Source organism: Typopeltis vanoorti, chromosome 17, assembly GCF_054136105.1.
Source record: "Typopeltis vanoorti isolate ZY-2024b chromosome 17, IOZ_Tvanoo_1.0, whole genome shotgun sequence".
NCBI lineage: Eukaryota > Metazoa > Arthropoda > Arachnida > Uropygi > Thelyphonidae > Typopeltis > Typopeltis vanoorti.
The window spans coordinates 89,997,139-90,020,728 of NC_143565.1; the positions used below are offsets into that span (position 1 = coordinate 89,997,139).

At 35.9% G+C, this 23,590-nt stretch overlaps 1 protein-coding gene across 2 annotated transcripts in view; it reads right to left on the reverse strand.

Moving 5' to 3' along the window:
• Positions 1-23,590, reverse strand: part of LOC150097617 (uncharacterized) — a 334,050-nt gene that overhangs the window by 237,334 nt on the left and 73,126 nt on the right. For both annotated transcript variants that reach the window (XM_090407322.1, XM_090407323.1), the window contains exon 6: positions 14,529-14,583. In XM_090407322.1, the coding sequence (XP_090263448.1) occupies positions 14,529-14,583 (55 nt within the window). The remainder of the gene's footprint in view (positions 1-14,528; positions 14,584-23,590) is intronic.

A 23,590-nucleotide genomic window follows, 5' to 3' on the forward strand; every position in this document is an offset into this window, starting at 1 on the left:
AAAAAGTATTTTATTTCAACACAAATACAAAAAATTTCAAACTAATACGAGGCTCTGTAAATTTTTGTGATGGTTATTAATGAGACCTTACACTTTTTTAGACTGTATACGTGACCCTCGTATAACACGGATGTTAGGTTCCACAAAAATGGTGCGTTATGCGAGACTCAGATCACATAGAAAAAGTAGGGTTAGGGTCCGAAATCGTTTTTTTATTTTAAGATTATATAAACAATGACATATCCAACAAAAATATATTTTTATTTAATTCAGATAATTCATGTAAGTTAAGAAAACATAAACTATGAAACAAATACATAGTATAAAATCATAAAAAATTATAAATTGTATGCAAACTTCATTGCATATAATACATAAATGTTTTAAAATATACACTTTATTTTATTTTAGGCAAAATAAAATAAAGTGTATATTTTAATCGTCATCGCTCTCTTCAAAACTAACATTTCGTAGATGTTCTTTATTTATGAGTGGCCGGACGTCGTCATCACATGAAATCTCTTGAAGATGTAATATTATCTTCTCTTTACTTTATTTATTATTTGCTATTTTCTTGATATTATTATTTGATTAATCATTTACTATTAAAACCTTTGAAATGCACCTTTATGTTCCTTTTCTTAACAGTCGTAACACCGAGTTTGCAGTCGTTGCTTGAGCTAGTAGTTCAATCACTCTTAATCCTCTCTGGCTATAAATTACCCCCCCACACACACTTCTGAAGGTCGCAAGTATGCTAATTTTCACGTGTACTTAGTCTAGACTCAGGAAGTGCTTCGGGTTGGAACCAATTCCCTTGTCTATCTTGCTGACTTTCTCTTGCACTGATCTTTAAAAATTTATATGTTTTTTCAACTGCGCCATTAAAGATCACGTAGAGGAATTGTATGTCTTTCCCATACATGCAAGAGAAACATCCAGCTCAACACGGAAATATCTCTAAAGTTTAATTCTAATTCAAGCAACGTTTAAAACTAAAAATCAGTCCGTTGTGGCTATTCTATCTTCAGGACACACAGGCTCTGTTTTATGAGACAGTGCATTGGCAACTGAGAATCAGGCAAGCTATTAACAAACAAAACTGTTTATTCCTTCTAAATCAAGGTAATTACAAAGATTAATTCTACACATATCAAAATATTTAACTCTAATTAACTCAACTAAACGACGTGTCTGTTCCTCTGCTCGATTAGATTAGCATTTCTCACTTAATCTATCCCAATGGCTTTAACAGGCCTTTAAGGCCCAGAACCTTCCAAGCATGCTTGGATTTCATAACCGAAATATGAGAATAGAATGGTCACTCCTATGCCTCAAGGTATTCTTGGCTGTATCTCTGTGTGTTCACGGGGCCGGTTTGCCTGCTTGTGGGATGAAAAACACCAGATAAACTGCAGTTAAAAATCCTACTGCCCACGCCCAAGACCGGCTAACTTGGCTATGGCTGAGGAAGATCCTTCATCTCCTCACGTCTCTGACGGGAATCGAACCTAGGACACTCCTTCCCCAGGCATATGGTTGCGAAGCGCAAAGCCACTAGGCTAACTGCGCAGACATTTCTCACTTAAGCCTTTTGATATAAAACAATATACATGCTCATAACAATCAGACATGTGGACAGACATATATACACTCCAACGTAACTCAGACTAAAACAGAACTAGGCATAACTAAACTTTACAATCAATTTCCCTTTCATTATATAACATTAGCAAATTTCTCTGAACTCTGTAAACAATTAGTTCACAATTAATTAAAAAATGTGGCTTTCCGACTTCACTACTGTTCTTTATGCTAACAAACTATAGGATCAGCAATCTTTGCCTTAAATTTCACAATCTAGGAAAGTTCTATAAATCTTACCTGTCAGCCAGTTCAATATACAAGATCCTACAGATCGCGAACACATTCTTCTACTTTCCGGTTAAAACCACACACGGGCACTATTTCATGACAATGATGATAGTATACTCAGAGATCGTCAAGGAACAGCAGTGGGACTTCTAAAATAGACTGTCACTGCTGTTACGAACCTCCTATCATCGTCAAACTTCTGCTGGTGGGACGTGACTCCCTATCCTTGAAATGGCTGGACCAGGATCCTCTTCGAAGCGAGACCGGAAATGAGAGCCAGGAACAGAGTGATCTGGACCCTCCATTCTTCCCTTTTATCCTACTCTTCCGACATTGGAACTCTTTCAGATTGGGTCACCCAGATTTTCTTGGGGTGGTCTCCTCCACCACCACTTTGCTGCTGAGTTTTGGCGGAAAAACCCGTAACTTGTTGACCTTCGCAATTTGCGCTAGCCTCATGTCTACATTTTTAATCCTGTCTGAGCTATTTCTTTGTTTGTACAATTTCAGTGGTTCTTAATTTATTCTCATATTTTATCAGATTCAATACAGCATAACTGAGTTAAATGTTAATTAAATTACAAGTATTTTATATTGATTTTATTTTGTCTATAATGTCTGTAAGATTTTCCAGACATTAGCATAATTCTCATTGCATACTGTAGCTGGTTTAGTTATCAAGAAGTCAATAATAAGACCTTGCTTACCACTATGCTGCAATTTTTTATTAAGTTCATAATACGGAGCTAAACAAACATCCAATTATCTCGTGTTTTCCGGAGCACTCCATTGAGAGATCGTTATCCATAAAATAACTTTCTTGCTAAGTCCAATCCTGCTAATTTCTTTAAACTGAATTCTTCAATGGATTCATCACAATCGGAATCTTTGGCAGAACTTTCCCTGCCATTTGATTCGATGTCATCTATTAATTGCACCAGTTCTTCCTCTTTTAAATCTATTTCCCCATCAATTAATTCACTATTGAAGAAACTAGAGCACTTATGAAGAAGTTCGCAAAGATTGAGTCTCATGATGCTGATCGAAACCGAATGTATCTTCAGTCTTGTTCAATTGTTACCTTGGCAGTTTACAGTGGGCGAGTTTCTCCCTATTATCAAACACGTACATCACAAAAGCGACATATGCGATTAAGTGGCCATTACTATAAAAATATTTTTTTACATAAAAAAAAGCATTACATATTGTATGTAACTCACCAAAAAATAAAGTGCTCAGTTTCAGATTAACACACTTATGATTTTTCATGTGCTGAAAAACGAAGACAATTTTCAACAATAAATACTTTATACAGTAATTAATTGACATACCTGCATGCTAAAGGGTATTTCCCCTAATATAAATTCGCTACATAACCACATGCGTGACACGACCAGACGCAAATTTAACGAAGATTAAATTCGATTTTTAAGTTCCGTGTTGAAAAATATATGAAAAGATAAAGGGTTACTACAGTTTGTAGAAAGTCTTATATCAAAACCGCATTGTATAAGTAGCACATTCAACAAGGGTTAATACAATTTGTAGACTGTGTTATATCGAAACCGTATTGTATAAGTACCGCGTTATACAAGGGTACCTGTATATATATATCTCATCATCTTCAACAAATTCCTGCCATGTACCCTCAAGGAGTGCACAGGATATGATAGTACTACATGAAAAATTTATATTATTACTAACTTCCTATCTACAATTTTCCTCCAAATCAGCTTGTAAAGATTCCAACATTATCAGATCTTATATTTCTATCGTCTAAGGCACTTTGTACCGTATCAATCAACCAATATCTTAGTCTTCCTCTGGGTCATTTTCCTGCCAACCTGGCAGAGAACACTTGTTTTGCTAATCTATCCTTGCCCATTCTGTTTAAGTGACCAAACCACCTGAGATTAGCTCTGCTAATGCATTCTGGATGCTGACAATGTCAAGTTCTTTCCTAATATCCTAGTTTTTAATATGATATTCCCACTGATGCCATCTGTTCACACCTCAAATCTTTCTCAGGACATCTTATATCTGTGGTCTCTAGTCTTTGGTCAAGTGTTTTACTTCTGACCCAGCTCTCAGATCCATAAGTTAAAACTGGTTTGAACACTGTCTTGTATACAGCTAATTTAGTGTTCTGACTAATTTCTCTCTTATTCCATATGAATTTATTCAATTGGCTTCCTACCATACCAGCTTTGTTGATTCTATTGTCTATTTCCATATTTAATTTACCATCTTCACTAAAAATCGTGCCTAAGTAGCTGAAATGTTTCACTTGTTCAACAGGTTCTCCATTCACAACATAGTTGACATTTTCAATGATTCTGCCTATTTTCATTGGCTTTGTCTTTTTATTGCTGACCTTCATACCATATCTATTAGAACAGTTATTCAATTTAGTCAAGGAATCTTGCAGATGTGTAGCAGATTTATTTAGAAGTATAACATCGGCCACATAAAGCAATTAGCTGACATTAACATCTCCAAATTTGATATCAGGTTTAATACCACTTTCCTTCATAATGTGATCCATATAGATAATGAATAACAGAGGGGGATAATGTACATCCTTGTCTGACACCAGACAATGATATACATTGACACCAGATTTAACATTAAACCATCTTCCTGTACTTCCTTCAATTCTAACTGCTGACTTACAACTCAAATAAAGACTAAGTATTGCTAGATATAATGCCCCATAGACACCATATAACTCTAGCATATTGAACACCTTCTCTCTTGGCACCTTGTCATATGCCTTTTCTAGATCGACAAAACTTAAATACAGATCTTTGTTATATTCCCATGATTTTTCAACTATTTGTCGTAAAGTGAAGATCTGATCCTGACAGCCTGTATTTGGCCTGAATCCAGCTTGTTCTTCACCAAGCTTTCCTTGGTGAAGAACAGAAAGGAAAATACCTCTGTAATTCTCACATTCAGTTTTATTTCCCTTTTTATATATGGTTACTGTTGTGTCGTGAATAAACTAAGAAATGTTTTAAAACGAATTATTCAGGACACAACTTTAATTTAACGTAGGCAGAGAATGTGGAATGTTGGCAATAGAATAAAAAGATAACTTTATGAATACAAATCAATTTAAAAACAAGAAATTGTATAAAATATTTATAAGATATAATCTGTAATGCATGTGGGCAATGTAAGCTGTTAAATCTACTCAAGAGCCCCATTTCATGTACTAAAGTAGCAAACCCTGTGAGCCAGAGTTCAAAGGTCATCACTGTTAACCGTCCTGTGTTACACATACAAAAAGGGGGGGAAGGTAGTTTCTGGAAAGAGAAACTAAAACACTTTCCAAGAAGAGAAAAACAAGTGCACATGCGATGAAATAGAGGGAGCTGAATCGAATGACGAAATCTACGTGACCGCGTTGGCGGGCATCACGATGGCCGAGAAATACCGAGAAGAGAAAAATAACAAAAAGGCCATGCAAACCCCATTCAAAGCTTTTTTTTGGGTTCCTGGTTCCTGACCTCTCTCGGATATAGGTCCAGTCCGCTCCATCGGAGAAGTTCCTGGCAGGCCATTGAAGGCATTGGTTCATCTGTCGCAGCGTTGGGAATGGGCCAAGCTATTTCCTTGGACTAGGATAGCTGTGCATTGTCGTGTGACGGAGGAACCAAACAGATGCCGTCCGTTTCAGGCGATGTTCCTGTGCCACCTCCTTTCTTTCCCGTTGAGATTCCATTCGTATGGCTGATCGAAGGTAATCAAATAGTAAGCTGAGCGAGAGGGCCTTGATGACCAGACAAGGCAAGAAGAAAGACATAGCATCCAATCAGGGACGGTAAAGTAGACTTTTGTTTTTGTGAAAATGGACTAACATTATGGAACTTTAAGAATTATCTAAGATTTGGCTCAGGCCCTTTTAATTAAGAATTGTCTGCCCAACAAGGAGAGGTTTATCTCTGTATGTGCAAATAGTAATGTGTAAAATAATATAACTAATGACCACGTGTGTATAGAAGGAATGGTAGTTGCCTAAGAAATAATGTTAAATTGCTCATAGTAGTGGTCTAAGCAAGTTAATTTGTGTGTTTAGTAGATTTAGTATTGAGCCTATGACTTTACTTGAGAATATTTCAGATATTATGTTAGTAATGCTTACTTGTATAATCTCTCAAGTTTATTAAAATGTTTCCTTTAAGTACCTGCCTGACCTGTTTTTTATCTTATGAATTCAAACAGCCGCTCATAAAAGATTGACGAACTTAACGGGATGAACCCAGGTGTATGAATAAATAAAGCGAGCCACGACTGTATGAAAGAGATTAGTGAACAGAAATGTAAAGTTTATTTTAGTCTAGTCATCATGTATCATTCCGAGAGAGCCATCCTGGGTAAGAGTTCCATCTATCCTAGGTATTAGCTGGCGCAGTTATAATATAAATTTTGTTAATGCTTATCGGGTGAACTGTATCAGAATGTTGTATGATTAAACTATAGGGAGGCCAATAGGACTGCCTATTAATAAGGGGAAAAGAATTTAGTAGAGAATAAACGACACACAGAGCATATAAGTAAAGAAAGTAAAGGAAATAAATAAAAATAAAATAAGGATAAAATAATAAAAGAGAGAAAGAGTAACAAATATAACATTACTATGAGAGCTCTACTCTAATCATCTGGAATTCGTCCCTTGTCCAGGCCTTCTGAACTATGCAGTGCAGCCACTGTAAAACTTTTATACCACCATTCTTCAGCTTTTTCTGGTAGAATATCATCTACTTCTGCTGCCTTTCCACATTTCAAGCTTTTGATAGCTTTTTCAACTTCAAGTATGGATATATATTCCTGACTGTATGCCTGTTGAGTGTTTTTTTACAACTGTGCTATCACTGCTTGTTTCATTTAGCAATTTTTCAATGTAATTACTCCATACTTCAAGAATATCTTTTTCTCCCATTTTTATGTCACCTTTATCATCTCTAACTCCTTTTACAGCACTCTTTCCTCCATTTCTAAGCTTCTTCAACAACCTCCAGAATATTTTGCCACCTTCTTGATATTTATTTTCTATGTTCTTACCAAAGTCCTCCGATGACTTTTCTTTAGCCAGTTTTAGTTTTCATACATATGTCTCTATATTCTCTAAGAGCACAAGCTGACTTATTTGCCAGGAACTTTTGATAGGCTTTCTTATTTCCTTCACTGCCTCTTGAACTTCCTATGTCCACCATCGAGTTCTGATTTTTCTATCCTTGCAGACAACCTCACAACATGGCTCTCTGGCAGAATCAATCAATGTTTTCTTCAGAGCTTGCCAATGAATCTCCAATGTTTGGTTCCTATTCTCAAACTCTATCATTTTTATTTTAATAATCTTTGTGTATTTTAGTCTACAGTTCACATCTGAGAGCTGTTCAACTTTTATTTGCTTTAAAACTGTTATTCTTCTGAAAAGAATAACTTCTATATGTTATTCTTTTCAATATGAAATTCAATTTTATCCTGCTCAAGACCAAATAGTGATCACTTCCAATTTCAAATCTTCTGAACATTCTGGTGTCCTGCACCAGGGAGAAAACATCACTATCAACAATAACATAGTCAATGAGACTTTTCTTATTCCTTGCCTCTTCTCTCCATGTGAATTTGTGCACATTTTTATGTTGGCCAGTCCATGTCTTGAGCAGAAATCCAACAAGTATTTGCATTGTGATTTTGCTCTTTTCTCCAAATTTTTCCAAAATATTTTTGTATGTCTGACAATCGTTTCCTACTCTGCTATTTATATCCCCAACAAGGACCAATGTTTCCTTTTTCATTGTGTCAGTTGCTTTCTCTAAAGCCTCAAAAAATTTCTCCACTTCTACCTTAGCAGAACCTTCTGTGGCACCATAGGCACAAATAAGTCTCATTGTCCAGTTCCCCATTTTGATATTTGCCCACATCACTCTACTAGAGACTGCCTGTCATTCAAGAAGATATAGCCTCGTATTTAGTGTTGAATACTATGGCTACTCCTTCTTTTCCTTGATTGTCATTGCCTGAATATAACATTTTGTATTTATTGCTCAGAAAGATCTCACCAGTTTTTGCCTTTTTAGTTTCAGTCACCCCTATTATGTCGATCTGTTACTTATCTAATTCCTCAGTTAGCTCCACTTTTTTGCATTCAGGCTTCTTATGTTAATAATACCAATCTTTAACTCTGGTGATGCTAAATTACTGGTGTGTTTTCAGATTTGTTCCAATAGCTGACTTTTCGCTGTTTGCCCAGGTTCCCTGGCAAAAACAATGGGGGCCTTGTTTAACCATGCGACACCCCAGCCAACATGAAATTTTGTCATGTTGTACCATCATTTTGTACTTTGGTTTAAGCCAATAAGAATATAATTTGGTCGGCTAAATCCCAAATTGCCAGCCCATCCTCATTCATTCAGTATCCAGGTAGATACCCAACAGGGTGTACCATGAGAATGTGAGGATTGGACATTAGGTCAGAAGCCCTGGTCGGTTCTCTGCATTCCTTTAAAGGCTTTAAAGGCTAGGTGAAGGTCTTCTCTCAGTTATACAGCTTTGACCCATAATCACCCCATATAAATATTTGATTTGTTCAAATAAAATTTAATTTTGGTTTAATTTGGTTTAAATGCTATATATTGTAAATATTAATATAATAAAAATATACTTTTTTTTTGAGTTGTCATAATCATTATACTATTATTTTATATCTCCTGTAATGACTTAGAATAAATAAAATTTTCATTATTAATTTTCCAATTTATTTATACTCATTCTTTCATTTCCCTTCGGTTATAATTAGTGCAGGTTTTTAGTCGAAAATTTTTTTGCGGCCGACTTGAGATACTGGAAAATGGCTCGCAGTCCAATTGAGTTTGACACTCCTGTTCTAAAGAGAACCCTAGCTTTTACAAAGAAGGAGCTTAAAGTCCCAATGACTTTTCTGGGAGAATTTAAAGCCATGCATATTCTAATTACCAAAATATTCAGAATGTCTATGCACTAAGTTGCTCTCAAAACAAGAGTTACTAATTCAGTATTAGTACAAATTCAAGATTACTGGTTTGTAGTATGAGAGGAATACGAGGGTGGTCTGTAAAGTTCTTGTCCTAACAATGAAAAAATGAATTTATAATTTCAAAAATTTATTTTTCAACATAATCTCCTTTCTTTAAGACTAATACATTTATTCCACCAATGCTCCGGTGCCATTATCCTGTCCCTGTAGTGGTTCTCAGTAAGATCTGCAAAATACCCCCCCCCCCCCCACCTACAGTTGCAATCACCTCTTGATCCAAAGAAAAACACTGACCAGTGAGGAAGAGTTTCAAGAGGGAGCCAAATCTGGGGAATAGTGTGGATATTCCAACAATTCACAGTGCAGATCCCTTAATTTTCCCATTGCCAAAACACCTTTGTGGGCAGGTGCATTGTCATGATGAAAGATGATTTTTTCTTCTGCAAACCAGGTCTTTTTTCACGAATATTTTCGTCTTCGTCTAGGCTGGTTAAAAGATCGAAATAATATTCCCCGGTTATTGCTTTACCCTTTTCAAGATAATTAATAAGCAAAATGCCTTTAGCATCCCAAAACACCGATGCCATGACCTTTCCTGCCGATGGAACAAGACTTTGTTCTCTTTGGCACTGAACAACCGGCTTCTGTCCACTGTTTTGACTGCTGTTTGGATTCTGTTGTGTAATGGTGAATCCAAGTCTCATCCATAGTAATAAATCAATGCACAAAATCAGTTTTATTCTTGTTAAAATGCTCCAAGCACTGTTCAGAGATTTTCAGTGCATTTTTAATCTGCTGTGAGTAAGCGCAGCACCCATCTTGAACAAAGCTTTTTCATATGCAATTCTTCATGCAAAATATATCCTACACATTCTTTTGAAATGCCTATAGTCTCAACAATTTCATGCATTTTGACTCTCCGGTCATCCAATACCATATCATGCACTTGATCAATGATTTCTGGTATTGCTAATATTTTTTGGATGTCCTTCACATGGATCATTTTCAAGGCTGATATGGCTACGTTTAAACTCGGCAGCCCATTTCTTAAGCAAACTTCAAATGAAGGTTTGGCAATAAACCTTTTACAAAGAATTTTATAACTGCATGATAATCAATTTTATCTATTTCTAGGGATACAGACAGTTGTATAAAAGAAACTACTTGATAGAATGACTTGCAATTTCACATGGATGCTTATGACAGATGGATCAACTTAGAAAAAAAAAATCTCTTGCCGATAGTGTTGCCATCTATGGTCGAGGCCGAGAACTTTTCAGACCACGTTCGTATTGCGTAGATAACATAAAATTTATCATATCTACAGACATAATGCATTGGCCCTTAGGAAATGTAGCAGAGGAATATCAGACTACATGCATTAAAAATACTGTCCCCCCCCCATATATATATATATATATATATACACACACACATACCATCACCACCCTGACTAGATGACTCAATCCTTGAATGGGAGGGAGAGAGAGAGGGAGAGAGAGATTATATGTTACTTACTCATGATGCAGACATTATGAGTTATAAAATAATAACCTTGGGAGAAAATATTTTTGGTAAAATTAGATTGAAAAAAAGTAAAATAAAATAACCAATCAATTATATATCATGGTCACCCACTATAAAAAAACAAAACTTGATTATTTTTTTGTTCAATCAATTATATATCACAGTTAACTACTATAATAAAGAGAACTATACAAAAGTCTTGGGCAAAGCCTCATAATATCAATAATAAAGGACAAATGATGAAACGTTTCTCTGGTCTGTGTGAGTTTACTATAGTGACGATTTATTGTAATACACAAAAGATTAGTATTTCCATCCATATAAAGTACATTGATAATCTCCTCACCTGTGGCGTATCTCTTTATTAGGTATTCTAACAAGATATTGAAAAAACAAGGAGGGGCTGAAAATTTCGGAATTAGCTAACCAAACTGAATTCAGTATAGACTTAAACCAAAAGATAAATATGATGATACAACATGATGAAATGGCATGGCTGTCAGAGCATTGCATAGTTAAACTAGATCCCAGCTGTTTCCATTATAGAACTAAGACAAAACAGTGAAATCAGAAATATCATATTAACATAATTGATGTTAATGGGAAACAAAGAACACCAAAAGAAATACTTCTCAAGAATAACCATAATTTGTTCAATTCAGATGTTTCAATCAGTTTTCACTTCACTATCTTTTTATTATGCCACAAGTAGAATCTGCTTTGGCAAGTGCAACAAATGCTTGCTATGCGATATGTGATCTGGACTAACTTACACACTTCAATTAAATCTCCTTTCCATTTCATACTAAATTCATCATTCAGAATGCAATCAACCAACCAATTCTGGTAACCAGCATGATAATCTGTCCACATGCTCGGTTAATATTTTCTCTGAATATCCTTGGATTTTCATGTCATCTATTAAGTGCTAGGAACTTTCAATATGATTTTTTGTTTTCTCCAGAAGTTACTCTTTAACTTCCTGAGACAACCATGAAGTTCAGATTTTTCTATCTTGCAAACAACCTAATGATATTTCTCCAGCTGTACTATTAATTAATTAATCAATCAATGTTTTCTTCAGTGTTTGCCATCAAGACTTCAAGGTTTCATTCTTGTTTCCAAATTCTGTTATTTTTTAATCCAATAAAATTTCTACATTTGAGTCTACAGTTAACCTCTGAAAGTTGTTCAACTGTTTTAACACTTTCTTACATATTTTGCAATATGGTACTTATTGCTCAAAACTGTGATAGCTTCCCATTTCAAATCCCTTCTCTACTCTTGTACCATGAACCAGCATAAAGATATTGCTGTCTTCTCTCCATATGAATTTGTGCACATGTTGATGATGAACATGGTGTCCATATCATCATCACGAACCATAGGCTCAATGTCTATTGGTGTCCGATCTATCTTCACTATCTTCTTACACCTTTCTTTGTCCAGTGCACAGTGTCGCAGTTTCTGTACACCCATTTCACACCAGTCCTTTATGTCATCTATCCATTCTCTGTATGGTCTACCTCTTCTATTCACACCATTCATAATACCAAACATGAATGTCTTTATCTTCCGGTCCTCACTCATTCTGCAGATGTGTCCAAATAATTGCAGCTTGCATTTTATAATCTTCTGCATTAGATTCTCCTTTGGTTGTGTTGTATCTTCCAATAGAGCTCTTCATTTGTGACTTTCTGTACCCATCCTATTCTTAGACTCTTCCTGTAACAAGTTCTTTCAAATGCCAAAATTCTTTTTCTTGATTCCTTATTTATTACCCATGTTTCAGATCCATACAGTACACCACTAAAGATACATGTTTTCAGCACTCCTAGTTTTGTTTGGAGGCTGATCACTTTACTTTTCCAGATGTTATCCACGGCCTTCAGATTTATTCTTCCCTTTGTAAGCCTGATCTTTATTTCTTTTTTACAGTACAAATCATATGTCATTTTACTTCCCAGATATGTGAATTGTTCTACATTTTCTATATCAATTCCACCCACTTATATCTTTTGTTTCATGTTCTTCTCACCAAATACCATTGTCCTTGGTTTTTCCAAGTTCATAACTAAGTCCAAATCTTTTCCCTTCCTCATTTAACAGGTTCAGTGTTTTGTAGTTCTCTTTCACCTTCTTCAATAACGTCATCTGCAAATCTCAGATTATTACTTCTCATCCCATGCGTTGATATTCCTTTTGCATCTTCCTTCATTTTATCCATTGCTCTTTCTAAATGTGTGATGAAAATGCTTGGTGATATTGGGTCCCCCTGCCTAGTACCTCTGCTTGTTTTAAGCCATTTCTCCAAATCGTCACCTATCTAACTGCTGCAACTGCATTCTTATATCTTTTAATATAGCTATTAGTTTTCTGTCAATTCCATAGGATTCTAGCACTGCTAATGTCACTTTCTATTTCGATACTGTCAAATGTTGTCAAATAATGTCCATATGCTGAACAGAAATCCAGCTTTGTCCTTTTCTGCAAATTTTACCTAAAACATTTCTAGAAATCTGGGAAATATTAATCTCAGTTCTTTAAGCCAATGAGGTCATTCTCCTAAATAAATCTACAAGTCTTCAGTATCTTGAACTAAACTGAATAACTGTTGTAACAAATTTGAAATAGAAATCATCAATAAACAGAGTATGAAAACAGGAGAGAACATGAAAAAACAACTGCATTTTGAGAGAGAACCTAGAGAAGTAAAATATTTTAGTCCAATTTTTAGTGAAGAAGAAAAATAAAATCTGGAAACAGATAACTGAATAAACTAAACTTCTTGGGAACCAAGTGACTATATTTATATGGAATAAGAAAGCAATTAACCAATATATTAAACTAGCAGTATACAAGACACTCATCTTTAAAGCAATTTTAATTTATTGGTCTGAGCTGCTTACTAAGAAATAAAACAGTTAATTAGATTAAAGACCACAGATATGAAAGTTCTTATAAAAATTAGTGAAGGGCACAAGTTGGCATTAATGGCAGAATAATATTAAAAATATAGCATGTCTTTCACTATAGCCAACAAGTTGTGTGTTCAAATCCCTTCCCCCATATGCAATATTTAGAAATGCTATTAAATGGGAAATTTTAGATGATAGATGAATTTTATTGTCAAGTGTGAAATCATCACCACCTGTATGAAATCAGAGACCTGAAATGTTTCAAAAGAAACTATGTTTGGTTCCTCAAGATTTAAGATTATGACTCCTGCTCACAAGCTTTGGAGGGAGGGGGGGGGGGATTCACATAAACAGCAATTTGTAAAGTTCACAAAAATTGCTTGTTACAGTATATAGTTTGCTTAGGAATTTCCTTCAGAATAGCACCGTGTTCATGGTTAGAACTTTTAAGTTTATTATAGTGAGTGAACTTGTCAAAAATTTGCTCCCTATAATGAGAGCTGACATTACCATTCAAGGATGTGTGATGAGCTAATTTGAGGTGGTATATAATATCACTTAAACGTTATGGAAGAGGAAGCAAAACATGATTTGATGCTAGGAAAAAAATCTAGTTGTGATGGCTTGATGCAGTTGGTACGATACTGTCAAATGGTGTCTATATGCTGAACAGAAATCCAGCTTTGCCCTTTTCTGCAAATTTGACCCAAAACATTTCTAGAAATCTGAGAAATATTAATCTTAGTTCGATACTGTCAAACTTTCACTATATCACACTCATGAGTACCAGAGGAATAGACTATTATACTGAAGAGTTTGCCATATTAAATTTTCTTTAGAATGATAAACTATGTACCAATGTAACTTGCATTAGAACTTTTCAGTAGTTTTAGCAAATGAATTTGTTATAATGGTGTTTACTATAAGTTTCTTAGGATACCAAACGTAAGAGCTGACAAATAACAGACTAAAACTCTTGATAGGAAACTAGTAGTAATATAAAAATTTAATCATGTAATATTATTACAGTATTCTGTACATGACTGGAAGATACCCAACAAGAAGGTGAAGAAATTACCTATCTTTTTTTGTTCATAGAATATCATTGAGTAAGCAAAATATTTTACTGTATTGTGTCATACAAAAATGGTTAATACAAAAATCATTTATATTAAAAGTATTACCTGGTTCCTGCTTCACTTTTCCAATATCAAAATCCTCAGTACTTGGACTACAAGGCTTGGGATTAAAATAAAATAAATATTTGTATTAGCAAAGTGTAAACTCATTATGTAAACACTGTTAACATAACAGTATAAACTTTCTAATAACTGTTTATATCATTCTAGAAAAAGAGCACATTTCATAATATAAAATGCACATTGAGTAATTACTGAGTGAGCATAATGAAGCTTCTTGCTCACAAAACAATTTTCTAAATAAATAAGCAATTGATGTATTAAAATATAGCGAATAACATTAAAGTATCTATCAAAAACAGATGTCTCCAACTTTATAATCAGGTATAACTGGATTGTAAGCAAAGATACCAATAAATATATAATATGCAAAGAATACCAATAAATGGAATATCTGAAATGATTCTTTAAACAGCAAGTACTTGTACTGATTGAAATATTGGCCAATGCAAGTAAGGCTATGAGGAAACAGCATATTATATCTGTGAATGTACTGGTGTGTATTCTCCAAGTGGCTTGGTTGCTTTGCATGAGGGTGGGGGACCTTTCCACCACATTATGAGACCACTTAACTTATCTTCAAATGCAAGATTTTATAAAATATTCCCACATCCTAAACATCAGTTCCTAGGTTTTTCTAACCAAAGAGACTCCAGACAAGTGAAGTTAGTGAAACTACTCAGCCAATTATAAAACTGTTCATAGATATAGCCCTCAAAGTCTGTGAAACACAGGAAATTACAAGGGTTTAATTAGAAATAATAATTTCATTAATACCATACACCAATACAAAAAAGCTCAAACAATGAACTAAAAAGATTACAAAACAATACTTGTTTTGAAAGGGGAAGGACAGATTAAACAAATTATGTGCTGAAATCTGTTTGCTGTGGGAAGTTGCCGCATCATTTCTAAGAGGTTCTATAAATATCTTTGACCTGTTTATGCTTCTTAATGAAGTACTTGCACGACAACCTGATGGATGGAAAAAAGAAATGGAATTACACTCAACCAACTGGGCAAGTTTAATTTTGCATGCTGTCTAAAAATTGCATTTTCAAGTTTCAAAACAAAAAGGCAACCAGTGTCTTATGTAAGACCTTTCAAATGTACACGATATCCAATAAACACTTGGCTACTATTCCAATGGATGGGGGTTCTTTGGCTATTTAAAGGAAGGAGAACAGTTTGTTTATGGAAGGAGAAAATTGCATTTATGTTTCATTTATATAAAGTAGCTTGTAACAATTTATTTTGTTGATATTTTGCATACATGGAAGCATTGTTGCTCCTTTATAAAATCTGCTATAAAGGAGCAACTATGGTTTATAAAATCTGCTATAAAGGAGTATGATATGCAACCATTTAACAGCTATGGAACAGCTGACTCTTATAACAAACCAGTCATTTCTGTGAGTGTTTACACTGAAGACAAGCTAACTAGCTCATAGCTAAGTGAGTGATCAATCAATACAAATGAATGTTCGTAGCAAACACCAGCTGTTAAGGGACCATCAACTACTTGTACCGTGTATGTCCATACAGTTTTCATTTCTATGTAGTTTTTCTTTATAAGAAGTTTGTGGAGACCTGTGAATTCTGAGAAATGCATCAGTAATATCTCCTAACACTGTACTTCCCTCTAATTTCACTGAGAACTGGATATTATAATTTTTATTAAGAAAAAAATTGGAATTATTTAGTTCATATGCGCTACAGCATTATACATGTCCATAAGGATATGTGTATTGCATTATGGGATACTAAGGATATTGATGGGAAGTCATTAGCCTCTATATAGAGGTAGCCCATTTGTGAAATGACATCATGGGCAAACTTTGTTTGCTTACATAATTCAGTAAGGAAATACATGAGTAGACATAATAATTAAAATTATAATAATGGAAATAACTCACATAAAATATTAGTTGTTAGTATAATTTTCCCATGAGTATCACAGGCATCTTCAGTACATGTATAAAGCTAATTAAACAATAACTCACAATTCCAAAAGGCACCACCTAAGTAGCTAATGTAAGATAACTAAAAAAAAGGTCAATAAAATTTCCTAACTTAAAAAAAAAAAAAAATTACATATATATATATATATATCATCAAATTCCTACCATGTACCCTCAAGGGGTGTACAGGATATGATAGTACTCTATATGAAAAAAATTACATCATTACTAACTTCCTATCTACAATTTTCCTCCAAATCAGTCTGTTACTTGTTAAGACTCCAACATTATCAGATCTTATATTTCTATCGTCTAAGGCACTTTGTACACTATCAATCGACCTATATCTTGGTCTTCCTCTGGGTCGTTTTGCTGCCAACCTGGCAGAGAACACTTGTTTTGCTAATCTTTCCTCGCCCTTTCTGTTTGTGACCGTACCACCTGAGATTAGCTCTGCTAACGCATTCCTGGATGCTGACAATGTCAAGTTCTTTCCTAATATCCTTGTTTTTAATATGATATTGCCATTGATGCCATCTATTCATGCCTATAATCTTTCTCAGGACTCTCGTATCTGCGGTCTCTAGTCTTTGGTCAAGTGTTTTACTTCTGACCCAGCTCTCAGATCCATAAGTTAAAACTGGTTTGAACACTGTCTTGTATACAGCTAATTTAGTGTTCTGACTAATTTCTCTCTTTTTACATATTAATATATTCAATTGACTCTCTACCATATCAGTTTTATTGATTCTGTTGTCTATTTCTATTTTTAATTTACCATCTTCACTAAAAATTGTGCCTAAGTAGCTGAAATGTTTCACTTGTTCCACAGGTTCTCCATTCACAAGCAGTAGACATTTTCAACGATTCTGCCTATTTTCATTGTCTTTGTCTTTATATTGCTGACCTTCATACCATATCTATTACAACAGCTATTCAATTCAGTCAGAGAATCTTGCAGACTTGAAGCGGATTTATTTAGAAGTATAACATCATCCGCATAAAGCAAAGAGCTGACATTAACATCTCCAATTTTGATATCGTGTTTAATACCACTTTCCTTGATAACGTGATCCATATAGATAATGAATAACAAAGGGGATAATGTACATCCTTGTCTCACACCAGATTTAACATTAAACCATCTTCCTGTACTTCCTTCAATTCTAACTGCTGACTTACAACTCAAATAAAGACTAAGTAGTGCTTGATAAAATGTCCCACTGACACCATATAACAGCAGCTTATTGAATAGCTTCTCTCTTGGCACCTTGTCATATGCCTTTTCCAAATCGACAAAACTTAAATACAGATCTTTGTTATATTCCCATGCTTTCTCGACTATTTGTCGTAAAGTGAAGATCTGATCCTGACAACCTCTATTTGGCCTGAATCCAACTTGTTCTTCACCAAGCTTTTCTTCCACAATTCTTCTCAACCGTTTCTCAAGTATACTTGCATAGATCTTGCCAGGAACACTCAGTACGGAAATACCTGTATAATTCTCACATTCAGTTTTATTTCCATTTTTTATATATGGGTACTATGAGAGCTCTACTCCAATGATCGGGAATTCGTCCCTCTATCCAGGCTTTCTGAACTATGTGGTGCAGCCAATGTAAGACTCTTATACCACCATACTTTAGCATTTTTGGTCGAATATCATCTACTCCTGCTGCCTTTCACATTTCAAGCCGTTGATGGCTTTTTCTACTTCAAGTATGGATATGTATTCCTGACTGCATGCCTGGTCAGTGTTTTTTTACCACTGTGCTGTCATCACTACTTGTTTCATTTAGCAGTTTTTCAAAGTAATTACTCCATGTCTCAAGGATATCTTTTTCTCCCGTTTTCATGTCACCTTTATCATCTCTAACTCCTTTTACAGCACTCTTTCCTCCATTCCTAAGCTTCTTCAACAACCTCCAGAATATTTTGCTACCTTCTTGATATTTATTTTCTATATTCTTGCCAAAGTCCTCCTATGACTTTTGTTTAGCATTCTTGCATTTGTCTCTATATTCTCTAAGATCACTAGCTGACTTATTTGACATGAACTTTTGATATGCTTCCTTCTTTTCTTTCACTGCCGCTTTAACTTCCTGTGTACACCAGGGAGTTCTGATTTTTTTCGCCTTGCAGACAACCTCACCACATGCCTCTCTGGCAGAATCAATCAATGTTTTCTTCAGAGTTTGCCACTGAATCTCCAAGGTTTGATTCCTGTTCTCAAACTCTTTCATTTTTTCTTCAATAATCTTTGTGTATTTTAGGCTACAGTTCACATCTGAGAGCTGCTCAACTTTAATTCGCTTTAAAACTTTCTTGCATGTTATTCTTTTCAACATGAAATTCAATTTTATCCTGCTCAAGACTAAATAGTGATCACTTCCAATTTCAAATCCTCTGTACACTCTGGTGTCCTGCACCAGGGAGAAAACATCACTATCAACAATAACATAGTCAATGAGACTTTTCTTATTCCTAGCCAATTCTCTCCATGTGAATTTGTGCACATTTTTATGTTGGAACATGGTGTTAGTAATAACCAGTCCATGTCCTGAGCAGAAATCCAACAGATATTTGCCATTATTATTAGTTTTGCTCTTTTCTCCAAATTTTCCCAAAATATTTTTGTATGTCTTACAATCATTTCCTACTCTGCTATTTAGATCCCCAACAAGGACCAACTTTTCCTTTTTTATTGTGTCAGTTGCTTTTTCTAAAGCCTCAAAAAATTCCTCCACTTCTACCTTAGTAGAACAGAAGGTTCTACTAAGGTAGAAGTGGAGGAGTTCTGTCCCACAGACGGTTCTACTGTGGTAGAACCTTCTGTAGGACCATAGGCACAAATAAGTCTCACTGTCCAGTTTCCCATTCTCATATGTGCCCACATTACTCTACTTGAGAGTGACTGCCATTCAAGAAGATTAGCCTCGTATTTTGTGTTGAATACTATGGCTAATCCTTCTTTTCCTTGATTGTCATTGCCTGAATATAACATTTTGTATTTATTGCTCAGAAAGATCTCACCAGTTTTTGGTCTTTTTTGTTTCAGTCACCACTATTATGTTGATCTGGTACTTATCTAATTCCTCAGCTAGCTTCATTTCTTTGCCATTCAGGCTTCTTACGTTGATAGTACCAATCTTTAACTCTGGTGATGTTGAGTTGTGGTTTGTTTTCGGATTTGTTCCAGTAGCTGACTTTTCGCTGTTCGCCCTGGTTCCTGACAAAAACAACGGGGGCCTTGTTTAACCGGGCAAAGCCCCAGCCGGCATGAAATTTTGTCATTTTGTACCATCATTTTTTATTTTGGTTTAACCAATAAGAATACAATTTGGTCGGCTAAATCCCAAATTGCCAGCCCACCAGCATTTTAATAGTTCCTGCCTTTTGACTGGGATGGTGATGAGATTCAGAATGAATATAATGGCCTGTATGTAAGAATGTATATAATGTACCCGAGCCAAGAACTAAGGACAAAAAATGGGAATGGGTCATTTAGAATAACGTATCAATATAGGGGTGGGACTAAGGGATCACTGCATTTCATGTATACTAATGCCAGGAGTATTAGGAACAAGAAGGAAGAATTTTTGGCCTTGATTGGCTCTTCCTGGCCACAGGTTATTGGCATTAGTGAAACATGGCTGACGGAAGAAGATATAGTTAGTGGGATAGAATGTGTAGGTTATAGTGTGTTTAGGAGGGACAGAGAGAGAGAGAATAAAATGGGGGGAGGGGTATTATTGATGATAGCTGATGAACTGCAGCCAAGGAGAATTGAAGTTGTATCACAGGATAGTGAAAGGAGCTCATTTGAGGCTATTTGGTGTGAGATTGAGACTGGCAGAATAAAACATACAGTTGGGTGCTGCTATAGACCAGGTGATGGAATATATGGTGGAGATAGTATGCATAGGGAAATTGATGAAATGAGTGGAAGGAGGGTAATTATTACGGGGGATTTCAACTATGGTAACATTGATTGGAAGGAGGAGAGGACACATGTGAGGAAGGAAAAGGATTTTATTCAATTATTAAGGGATAACTATCTGAGACAGCATGTAATTGAAAATACTAGGGGTGTGAGAGTGCTTGACCTGGTAATAGCATCTGAGAATTTGACTGTAATGAATATGACCATGTTGTCACCTATTGGTGAGAGTGATCATAAGATCTTGACCTGGTAGGTGGCTAAAGGTGTGGAATTTTCGATTAAGACAGGGTATATGTGGAATTACCGTGCTGGCAAGTATGACAACCTTAGGAGATTGCTTGGATCAGTGCCATGGCATGTACAAATGCAAGGGCTGGACGTCGATAGAGCATGGGAAGCGGTCAAGGAGCATTTACAGGAGGTTATGGCTGATTGTATACCTAGGGTCCGAATAGTAAAACAAGTAGGGGTTAAATGGATGAATAACACCATTAAGCTTGAGCTGCAAAAAAAGAAACAACTGTGGAGGGAATTTAAAGACAGGGGTGACCTGCAGGCACACGAACGGTATAAAGTACAGGCCAGAAAGGTAACGAGTGTGGTAAAAAAAGCAAGAGCGGACTATGAAAGGAAACTAGCTTTGCAAGCAAAAGAGAATCCAAAACAATTCTTTCAATATGCTGCAAGCAAGAAAAAAACTGTACACGGTAAAATGATTTTAAGGAATGACGATGGTAAGGAGGTCACTGAATCAGTCGATATAGTGGAGTTACTGAGCGCGCACTTTGCAAAAGCTCATCCAGGTGGTGACATTGAAAAAATGAAAGAACCATTAGTTTATATGGGAATAGTGATGAATGAAGTGGAGCTGACTAGTCTATTACAGAACCTTAATGTGAACACATCTGTGGGATTGGATGGTATACCGGCACGGGTCTTGCGTGAAGCGGCTAAAGAATTATCAGTGCCCTTGACCATGTTGTTTAATCTGAGTCTCAGGTCTGGCTTAGTCCCGAAGGTGTGGAAAGAGGGGAAAATAGTTTCACTGCATAAAGGAGGATCCATGACTACGGTTGCAAATTACCAACCGATCAGCATATCAGGAGTCGTTGTCAAGGTCTTAGAGAAAGTAGTCAAGGGAAAAATACAAGAATGGATTGATGAAAACGAGATACTGTACAGGGGACAGCATGGCTTTGTGAAGGGTAAATCATGCTTCAGTAACTTGCTCAAGTTTTATAACAAGGTGACGGCTGAACTGGATAAGGGAAATGGGTTTACAGTGATACTGCTGGACCTGGCAAAGGCGTTTGACAAGATACCACATGGAATACTAATCCGCAAACTACAACATATGGGAATGGATATAGGGTTGGTGAGGTGGATAGGTGGTTGGTTGATGGAGAGATATCAAAGAGTAATTTTTAATTCAGGTGTAGAGTCCAAAAGACGGCCTGTGACTAGTGATGTGCTGCAGGGTTCTGTTCTTGGACCACTGCTGTTTAATCTGTTCATTAACGATATAGGGAAGGATCTAAGTGGAACAATTCATTTGTTCGCTGATGATGCCAAGTTGGGTAGGGCAATAGTGAATGCAGAAGATGTCAAAGTCTTGCAGGATGACTTCGATAGATTGGAGTTCTGGGCTAAGGAGAATGGATGTCAATTTAATGTGACAAAATGTAAGTTTATGCATTTTGGGGTGAAAAGATTAGCAGCAGTATACCACATTGGTGGAACTGTACTCCAAAAGATTGATGAGACCAGGGACTTGGGAGTGTTGGTGGATAGGGAGATGAAGTTTAGGGAGCACACTGCAAAAGTAGCTAAATCAGCTCATCAAACTCACTTGGTTGTTGAAAAATACCTTGACAAGCAGAGACAAGCAAGTTATTGTACCTCTGTACCGAGCCTTGATAAGACCTCATTTCGACTACTGTGCCCAGATTTGGTCACCTCGGTTCCTTCTTGATGGGGAGGAGGTGGAGAGGATCCAGAGGCGAGTGACTAAGATGATAACAGGTCTATGGAATGAACCATATGAGAACAGGTTGAAGATTTGTGGGTTGCAGAAACTAGTTGATAGGCGGAGGAGGGGACATATGATCGAGACATTCAAATTGCTAAAGGGATTCTATAGGATTAATTTAGATTATATTTTTGAGATAATGACTGGTGGTGGGAGAACTAGGGGACACCTATGGAAGCTGGGCAAGAGTGTGGTTAGCAGGAGTGTTAGAGCTGGGTTCTTTACTTTTAGAGTGGTAAATGAGTGGAATAAGCTGCCAGAGTCTGTTGTGGGTGCTATGACAGTGAACGAGTTCAAGACAAGGTATGATAGATACTGTGAGAATGTAATCGAATAGTTGTGTGGACATGATGTTTAGGGCCTCCCTCGATGAGTCTAAGGACTCCTGGAGTCGCCTGAAGAAATAATAATAATAATAATAATAATGAGTCTTCTTTCTAAACTGTTCATAATATCTGAAACGTCCAAATGAAGATCCGAAATTTTATTTTTGAAATCCAAAGTTTTATATAGTATCAGTTCTTCTAGCTGAAGAAGTGAGTAAATTTGATAAAAATTTAGAAATTTTATAAGTGGGACAACCTATACAATCTACAGCTGGTCTCAACGGAATACCTGGTTGTGTTGATTAATTCTTCGCCAACCAGATGGTAACCTACATTTCTCAGTCTATTGGAAGAAGACTCATACAGGCCATTATATCCATGCTGAATCTCATCACCATCCCAGTCAAAAGGCAGTAACTATTAAAATACTGCTTCATCGGTCCCACTCCTTTTGTTCATCAGACGATCTATTACAGAAAGAATTGCAATATGTTATTTCCTCCTTTTTACCTAATGGATATAAGAATTCCTTCATCAAAAGAGCTTTGAGTAGTTTTGATGTGTCTTCAAATACAGAAGAAATAATGCATATTCCTATCCCTTATGTACCAGGCATTAGTGAACGTAGCAAAAGTTTTAAAACCACTACATATTTTTGTTGCCTTTCGTTCAATTAGAAAAATCTCCACCTTTCGCACTTCTCCAAAGGAGACAATCTTCCACATCTCAGTTATCCAGGTGTCTACCAGATTCCTTGCTCTTACGGATTATCTAATTTGGGACAAACA